The sequence below is a fragment of the Neophocaena asiaeorientalis genome, unplaced genomic scaffold (assembly GCF_003031525.2).
Source record: "Neophocaena asiaeorientalis asiaeorientalis breed wild unplaced genomic scaffold, Neophocaena_asiaeorientalis_V1.1 scaffold395, whole genome shotgun sequence".
Taxonomy (NCBI): Eukaryota; Metazoa; Chordata; class Mammalia; order Artiodactyla; family Phocoenidae; genus Neophocaena; species Neophocaena asiaeorientalis.
The window spans coordinates 491,018-500,675 of NW_020172274.1; the positions used below are offsets into that span (position 1 = coordinate 491,018).

At 37.2% G+C, this 9,658-nt stretch overlaps 1 protein-coding gene across 2 annotated transcripts in view; it reads left to right on the forward strand.

The window, feature by feature from the left end:
- NMD3 (NMD3 ribosome export adaptor) overlaps positions 1–9,658 on the forward strand; it is a 75,584-nt gene that overhangs the window by 19,324 nt on the left and 46,602 nt on the right. For both annotated transcript variants that reach the window (XM_024763637.1, XM_024763645.1), the window contains exons 9-11: positions 86–182; positions 2,845–2,962; positions 8,277–8,422. In XM_024763637.1, the coding sequence (XP_024619405.1) occupies positions 86–182; positions 2,845–2,962; positions 8,277–8,422 (361 nt within the window). The remainder of the gene's footprint in view (positions 1–85; positions 183–2,844; positions 2,963–8,276; positions 8,423–9,658) is intronic.

Consider the following 9,658-nt stretch of genomic DNA (forward strand, 5'->3'; position numbering starts at 1 on the left):
TGTTTTGATGAAAATTTATATTCTCGAGACTTGTTACAAGTAAGGACCTTTCTTTTTTTATATGATTAACTTTTTCTCTTAACAGATACAAAGCCTCACAGAGACTGATCTCTCAGGATGTCCATAGTAACACATACAATTACAAAAGCACTTTTTCTGTGGAAATTGTTCCAATATGCAAGGTACTTTTTCTCATTTAATTAATCCATGTCCTTCTTTCTTTTTTTTTTTTTTTTTTTTTTGAACCACTGCACCACCAGGGAAGCCCAGCTTAATCCATGTCCTTCTTAATCGGTTTATATGTAATTATTAGGTCCTGGTTTCCTTCTGGGATTGGTTAAACATTTAGAAAACTTCCTTCTTAATGGTTGCTGACACATTTCAGCCATGTTAAAAAGATGTTTAAAAGTAATCATGCTTAAAATTATAAATTTTTGGTGTACTAATTAAAAGGCCTGGTTGCAGTTTTTATGGTGCGAATTCCTTAAACTTTGCAGTCCTAGTGGACACTTAACAGTTCTGTGAAACTTTGAATATAGGAAATTACTTTAAAATAATTATCAGTGAACCACTTTGTGGAATATATGCAAACTGGATTTTGGCATGATAAAATTAAACAGTATTGTGGAAAGGAGATCACAGAATTATTTTTGTGATTTTTAAAAAAAATTAATTTATTTATTTTTGGCTGTGTTGGGTCTCCGTTGCTGCACGTGGGCTTTCTCTAGTTGCAGTGAGCGGGGGGCAGCTCTTCGTTGCGGTGCACGAGCTTCTCATGGCGGTGGCTTCTCTTGTTGTGGAGCATGGACTCTAGGCACGCAGGCTTCAGTAGTTGTGGCACACGGGATTAGTTGCTCCGCAGCATGTGGGATCTTCCCGGACCAGGGCTCAAACCCATGTTGCCTGCATTGGCAGGTGGATTCTTAATCACTTCACCACCAGGGAAATCCTTGTGATTTTAAAAATATAATCTGAATAACACTTAAGACATAGATTATCATTTCATTAATTGTACTAAGGTAAAACTCTGCTTCAAAAATATAAATGAATTAAAATTCAACAAATAGTTATTGAGGATCTATTGTATAGAAGGCTGTGTGTTAAGGATTAAGTACTAGAGGTCTCTGCCACATAGGAACTTGCATGTCCATGTTTAAATCACTAATAATAAATGCCATAATTTATTGTGAGCATTCTACATAAAGTTATTATCTCTTATACTTATTATTATAAGTATATTTCACCTCTTCAAGTCTCATAACAACGGGAGTAAGTCATATCATCATTTGAAGATGAGGAAGTTGAAGCTTGGGGGGGTTAGATGACTTGCCCAAAGTTACATAACTACAAAATGATGAAGCCAGGATTTGTGTCTAGGTCTGTGACTCTGAGGCTTTAAAGTTACCACTAATTTATGGTGTAGCACAGTACCAGGGATGAAATGATGGCTTAAAACTGAGTCAGCAAATTTTTTCTGTAAAGAGCCAGATAGTAAATATTTTCAGCTTTTAGGCTATATAATCGGTTTTGCAATTACTCAGCTGTGCTGTTGTTGCACAAAAGTAGCCATAGATAATAGGTAAATGAAGGACTGAGGCTGTGTTCCAGCAAAACTTTATTTACAAAAATTTGGCCTGAGGATCTTATTTGCAGACTCCTAGTTTAAAACGGTGAACATTTTCCTGGTGCAAAACTGGAGAAATATGAATCTAGGTGTGAGGGCATATTTAGGCCATGTGTATTAAGTGCTTTGAGAGACTCATACAGGTATCTGGATAAATACACAGTGTAAAGAAGTTTTTTTATTAATCTTTGGAGACTTACTAAGTTAAAAAAAAAAAAAAGGAAAAGGACTGAACTAGGTACCATTAGGGAGGCACAGAATGTTCCTTCAGTGGGGGAGGCTTGTGAATAGATACAGCTTAAAATATAACCCAGATCCTTTTTATATTTCAATAACAGCTTAAAAACAGTAAACCACATTGGTGGTAATACTTCCTGATGCACACATAGGCATATGTGCTTTTAAGGGGGCATTAGATCTTTGATTTCATATTGGTACATGTAGACAAGAAGGAGGAACACGTGGCTCCTCTGAAATTAATTTTTTTTTAATAATGGTTATTTTTTTTTTTAAATTATTTTTAGCTGTGTAGGGTCCTCATTGCTGCATGAGGGCTTTCTCTAGTTGCGGCGAACGGGGGCTGCTCTTCGTTGCAGTGTGTAGGCTTTTCATTGCAGTGGCTTCTCTTGTTGCAGAGCATGGGCTCTGGGCACGGGCTTCAGTAGTTGTGGAATGCAGGCCCTAGAGTACAGGTTGTGGTGCACAGGCTTAGTTGCTCCGTGGCATGTGGGACCTTTGCGGACTAGGGGTCAAACCCGTGTCCCCTGCATTGGTAGGTGGATTCTTAACCACTGTGCCACCAGGAAAGTCCCTGAAATTAATTTTTATAGAGATTAAATGAAGGCACAAATAGATTAGAAAATCACTCTCCTTCTGGTGTTTATAATACTTTGCTTGGAATGTAAACTATATTAACATAGAGTAAAAAGCAGGCGTTCACACTTTAATAAAATTGAAACAAAATAGTTTGGTGAAGGATCTGGAAAATATTTTTTAAAGCATTTTTATTAAGACAGATATTCCCATCTTAAGAAGGTGTAGCTTATTTTCTGTTTCTTTAAGGTCTGATTCTGTTTTTTAGGCCCTTTGTTGATACATAGAATTAAAAATGACATTTTGGTTTGGGCAAATGCACTTGGATCAGCTTTACATTGATGATTGTTTACTGGAGACTGTTAATTAGGATTTCCTTCATACTAAATGTTAGTTCTTATGCCTAGGATAATGTTGTTTGTCTGTCTCCAAAACTGGCACAAAGCCTGGGAAACATGAACCAGATTTGTGTGTGTATTCGAGTAACCAGCGTCATCCATCTCATAGATCCAAATACCCTACAAGGTAAGTTTTCGAAGCTATTTGCCTTGACAGTTCTCTCCAGCAAGCAGTAATAATTTGTTAATGTTGTTAATTTTATCAAGCATTCTTAGTAACGTTGTTTTAAAAAAGTACTATACAGTGGTTAAAATTTTTACCATACAGTTTTTTAAAATACTGGAATTTTTAAAGCTTTTAATAAGTTATCCTTGTATTTTTTTGTTTGAAGAAAGATTTCTGTGAACTTTTAAATTTTTATTAGTTGTATTCCATTTAGAGTATAATTGCTTTACAATGGTGTGTTAGTTTCTGCTTTATAACAAACTGAATCAGCTATACATGTACATAAATCCCTGTGTCTCCTCCCTCTTGCATCTCCCTCACACCCTCCCTATCCCACCCCTCTATGTGGTCACAAAGCACTGAGCTGATCTCCCTGTGCTATGTGGCTGCTTCCCACTAGCTATTTATTTTACATTTGGTAGTGTATATATGTCCATGGCACTCTCTCACTTCGTCCCAGCTTACCGTCCCCCATGGTTTTTTTTTTGATATTGAGCTGCATGAGCTGAATATATATTTTGGAGATTCATCCTTTGTCAGTTGCTTTGTTGGCAAATACTTCCCATTCTGAGGGTTATCTTTTGGTCTTGTTTATGGTTTCCTTTGCTGTGCAAAAGCTTTTAAGTTTAATTAGGTCCCATTTGTTTATTTTTGTTGTTATTTCCCTTTCTGTAGGAGGTGGGTCAAAAAGGATCTTGCTGTGATTTATGTCATAGAGTGTTCTGCCTATGTTTTCCTCTAAGAGTTTGATAGTGTCCGGCCTTAAATTTAGGTCTTTAATCCATTTTGAGTTTATTTTTGTGTATGGTGTTAGGCAGTGTTCTAATTGCATATTTTTACATGTACCTGTCCAGTTTTCCCAGCACCAGTTATAAAAGGTGATGTCTTTTCTCCATTGTATATTCTTGCCACCTTTACCAAAGATAAGGTGACCATATGTATGTGGGTTTATCTCTGGGCTTCCTATCCTGTTCCATTGATCTATATTTCTGTTTTTGTGCCAGTACCATACTGTCTTGATTACTGTAGCTTTGTAGTATAGTCTGAAGTCAGGGAGCCTGATTCCTCCAGCTCCATTTTTCTTTCTCAAGATTGCTTTGGCTATTCAGGGTCTTTTGCATTTCCATACAAATTGTGAAATTTTTTGTTCTAGTTCTGTGAAAAATTCCAGTGCTAGTTTGATAGGGATTGCATTGAATCTGTAGGTTGCTTTGGGTAGTATAGTCATTTTCACGATGTTGATTCTTCCAATCCAAGAACATGGTATATCTCTGCATCTATTTGTATCATCTTTAATTTCTTTCATCAGTGTCTTATAATTTTCTGCATACAGGTCTTTTGTCTCCTTAGGTAGGTTTATTCCTAGATATTTTATTCTTTTTGTTGCAGTGGTAAATGGGAGTGTTTTCTTAATTTCACTTTCAGATTTTTTGTCATCAGTGTATTGGAATGCCAGAGATTTCTGCGCATTAATTTTGTGTCCTGCTACTTTACCAAATTCATTGATTAGCTCTAGTAGTTTTCTGGTAGCATCTTTAGGATTCTGTATGTATAGTATCATGTCATCTGCAAAGAGTGACAACTTTACTTCTTTCCTTTTTGGAATCCTTTTGTTTCTTTTTCTTCCCTGATTGCTATGGCTAAAACTTCCAAAACTATGTTGAATTATAGTGGTGAGAGTGGGCAACCTTGTCTTGTTCCTGATCTTAGTGGAAATGCTTTCAGTTTTTCACCATTGAGCACGATGTTGGCTGTGGGTTTGTCATATATGGCCTTTATTATGTTGAGGAAAGTTCCCTCTATGCCTACTTTCTGCAGGGTTTTTATCATAAATGGGTGTTGAATTTTGTTGAAAGCTTTCTCTGTATTGATTGAGATGATCATACGGTTTTTATCCTTCAGTTTGTTAATATGGTGTATCACATTGATTGGTCTGCGTATACTGAAGAATCCTTGCATTCCTGGGATAAACCCCACTTGATCATGATGTATGATCCTTTTAATGTGCTGTTGGGTTCTGTTTGCTAGTATTTTGTTGAAGATTTCTGCATCTGTGTTCATCAGTGATATCGGCCTCTAGTTTTCTTCTTTTGTGACACCTTTGTCTGGTTTTGGTATCAGGGTGATGTTGGCCTCGTAGAATGAGTTTGGGTGTGTTCCTCGCTGTGCTGTATTTTGGAAGAGTTTGAGAAGGATGGGTGTTAGCCCTTCTCTATATGTTTGATAGAATTCGCCTGTGAAGCCATCTGGTCCTGGGCTTTTGTTTGTTGGAAGATTTTTAATCAGGTTTCAATTTCAGTGCTTGTGATTGGTCTGTTCATATTTTCTATTTCTTCCTGGTTCAGTCTTGGAAGGTTGTGCATTTCTAAGAATTTGTCCATTTCTTCCAGGTTGTCCATTTTATTGGCATATAGTTGCTTGCAGTAATCTCTCATGATCCTTTGCATTTCTGCAGTGTCAGTTGTTACTTCTCCTTTTTCATTTCTAATTCTGTTGTTTGAGTCTTCTTCCTTTTTTTCTTGATGTGTCTGGGTAATGGTTTATCAGTTTTCTGTATCTCTTCAAAGAACCAGCTGATGTTTGCTATCGTTTCCTTCATTTCTTTTTCATTTATTTCTGATGTGATCTTTATGATTTTGTTCCTTCTGCTAACTTTGTGGTTTTTTTGTTCTTCTTTCTCTAATTGCTTTAAGTGTAATGTTAGTTTGTTTGAGATGTTTCTTGTTTCTTAAGGTAGGATTGTATTGCTGTAAACTTCCCTCTTAGAACTTCTTTTGCTGCATCCTATAGGTTTGGGGTTGTCATGTTTTAATTGTCATTTGTTTGTAGGTATTTTTTGATTTCCTCTTTGATTTCTTCAGTGATCTCTTGGTTATTAAGTAGTGTATTGTCTAGCTTCCATGTGTTTGTATTTTTTACAGATTTTTTCCTGTAATTGACATCTAGTCTCATAGCATTGTGGTCAGAAAAGATACTTGATATAATTTCAATTTTCTTAAATTTACCAAGCTTGATTTGTGACCCAAGGTATGATCTATCCTGGAGAATGTTCTGTGAGCACTTGAGATGAATGTGTATTCAGTTGTTTTGGATGGAATGTCCTATAAATATCAATTAAATCCATCTTGTTTAATGTATTATTTAAAGCTTGTGTCTCCTTATTTATTTTTATTTTGCGTGTGCTGTCCATTGGTGAAAGCGAGGTTTTAAAGTCCCCTACTGTGATTGTGTTACTGTCGATTTCCCCTTTTATGGCTGTTAGCATTTGCCTTATGTATTGTGGTGCTCCTTCATTGGGTACATAAATGTTTACAATTGTTATATCTTCTTCTTGGATTGATCCCTTGATCATTATGTAGTGTCCTTCTTTGTCTCTTGTAATAGTCTTTATTTTAAAGTCTATTTTATGTGATATAAGAATTGCTACTCCGGCTTTCTTTTGGTTTCCCATTTGCATGGAATATCTTTTTCCATCCTCTCACTTTCAGTCTGTATGTGTCCCTAGGTCTGAAGTGGGTCTCTTGTAGACAGCATATATATTGGTCTTGTTTTTGTATCCATTCAGCAAGTGTATGTCTTTTGGTTGGAGCATTTAATCCGTTTACATTTAAGTTAATTATTGGTATGTATGTTTCTGTTGCCATTTTCTTAATTGTTTTGGGTTTGTTATTGAAGGTCTTTTCATTCTCTTGTGTTTCCTGTGCAGAGAAGTTCCTTAGCGTTTTTTGTAAAGCTGGTTTGGTGGTGCTGAATTCTCTTAGCTTTTGCTTGTCTGTAAAGGTTTTAATTTCTGCATGGAATCTGAGATCCTTCCTGGGTATAGTAATCTTGGTTGTAGGTTTTTCCCTTTCATCACTTAAAATATGTCCTGCCACTCCCTTCTGGCTTGCAGAGTTTCTGCTGAAAGATCAGCTGTTAACCTTATAAGGATTTTGAATGTTATTTGTTGTTTTTCCCTTGGTGCTATTAATGTTTTTTCTTTGTATTTAATTTTTGATAGTTTGATTAATATGTGTCTTGGCATGTCTCTCCTTGGATTTATCCTGTATGGGACCCTCTGCATTTCCTGGACTTGATTAACTATTTCTTTTCCCATATTAGGGAAGTTTTCAACTATGATCTCTTCGAATATTTTCTCAGTCGCTTTCTTTTTCTCTTCTTCTTCTGGAACCCCTATAATTCGAATGTTGGTGTGTTTAATGTCCCAGAGGTCTCTGAGCCTGTCCTCAATTCTTTTCATTCTTTTTTCTTTATTCTGCTCTGCAGTAGTTATTTTCACTATTTTATCTTCCAGGTCACTTATCTGTTCTTATGCCTCAGTTTTTCTGCTATTGATGCCTTGTAGAGAATTTTTAATTTCATTTATTGTGTTGTTCATCATTGTTTGTTTGCTCTTTAGTTCTTCTAGGTCCTTGTTAAATAAACATTTCTTGTATTTTCTTCATTCTGTTTCCAAGGTTTTGGATCATCTTTACTATCATTATTCTGAATTTTTTACTCAGGTAGACTGCCTATTTCGTCTTCATTTGTTTGGTCTGGTGGGTTTTTATCTTGCTTCTTCATCTGCTGTGTGTTTCTCTGTCTTCTCATTTTGCTTAACTTACTGTGTTTGGGGTCTCCTTTTCACAAGCTGCAGGTTTGTAGTTCCCGGTTTTTGGTGTCTGCCCCCAGTGGCTGAGGTTGGTCCAGTGGGTTGTGTAGGCTTCCTGGTGCAGGGCACTGGGCCTGTGTTCTAGTGGACGAGGCTGGGTATTGTCCTTCTGGTGGGCAGTACTGTGTGTGGGGTGTGTTTCGGGGTGCCTGTTACCTTATTATGGTTTTAGGCAGCCTCTCTGCTAATGGGTGGGGTTGTGTTCCTGTCTTGCTAGTTGTTTGGCATTGGGTGTCCAGCACTGTAGCTTGCTGGTTGTTGAGTTGAGCTGGGTCTTAGCGTTGATGGAGACCTCTGGGAGAGTTTTCAAAGCCTTTTGATATTATGTGGAGTCGGGAGGTTTCTGCTGGACCAATGTCCTGAACCTGGCTCTCCTACGTCAGAGTCACAGACCTGACACCTGGCCAGAGCACCAAGACCCTGTCAGCCACATGGCTTTTGGGGCCGCCATTGTAGATGAAAGTATAGGTGGAGTCTGAGTGTGTGAAATCTGCCTGCTGGGTTGCTGCTGCTGAAACCCTGGAGGCGGGCTCGGACGCTCTGGTCGTTCACCTGGGACTGCATTTAATGGCTTTTGAAATACTTCAGTTCTTTTGTTCTTTAATGTTCTTTGTTTATTCTTAGTTGCAGATATTGATGGCAACACTTTTTGGAGTCACCCTTTCAATAGTTTATGCCATCCCAAACAGCTAGAGGAGTTTATTGTTATGGAATGCAGCATAGTCCGAGATCTAAAACGCAATGCAGGTGCTGGAATGATATCAAAAAAGGTAAGTTCCATCCTGCTTACCTCCCCCTAGCCCCCAACTTACTGTTTTAGTTTCACTCTCTCTCTCTTTTTTTTTTGTATCTTTGTTTTTAAAAATTTGTTGGTAATTCCAAAATGTGGTTCCAAATAAGCTAACAGCACATTCAGTTAAAAATGCATTGTGTGTTTGTATAACATTTGCTTTTAACGTGTGGTCATTGTGGTGAAAACTGTCAGACTTATAAAATACTATCTAGTAAGTTAACTTTTCCTCTTTAATATTGGAAAAATTAAAAAAATATTATTTTGAAAAAGCATTTCCTTTCCTTTTGTACAGAAGGACCAAATGACAAGCTTAACCCTCTTTTGCTTTTTAAAAAATTTCAAACATGTTTAATTAAATATATATATATAATCACTAATTACTGAATACTTCAATAATCATCTCTAAAACATAGAAACATTTTCTGTATAATCAAAGTACTATCATACATATAAACTGCATAGTTTGCCAGATTTCCTTATTTGTCCCAAAGTGCCTTTTATGGTTCATTCAAACCAGTGTCTAGTTGGGGACTGTATATTGAATGTGAATATTGTACCTTTTAAATATTTAATAACAGCCCCCCCCTTTTTTTCTCATTCATTTTTTTATGATACCAACTTCCTAATGCAACTAGGGCATTTATTTATCTTGTGGATCTAGTGTTATTGTTTCCTTATGATGTCATCTTTTAAAAAAATTTATTTATTTATTTTTGGCTGTGTTGGGTCTTCGTTTCTGTGCGAGGGCTTTCTCCAGTTGTGGCGAGCGGGGGCCACTCTTCATCGTGGTGTGTGGGCCTCTCACTGCCGCGACCTCTCTCATTGCGGAGCACAAGCTCTAGACGCGCAGCCTCAGTAGTTGTGGCTCACGGGCCCAGTTGTTCCGCGGCATGTGGGATCCTCCCAGACCAGGGCTTGAACCCATGTCCCCTGCATTAGCAGGCAGATTTTCAACCACTGCGCCACCAGGGAAGCCCCTCATGATGTCATTTAACTTGCTTCGTAATCTCTTATATTTCCTTTAAACTGGAAAATGGATCTAAAGTCCTATTTAAGTTTAGGTTAATTTTTTTTTGGCAGAACATTTCAGAGGTGATGCTATGTACCTTTTATGATATATCAAGAGGCAAGTAATGTTTGGCTGTTTATCTGATAGCCAGGTGTCTCCATTGTAATTTAAGAATTTTTTCCCTTTGCTACTATACTACCCTCC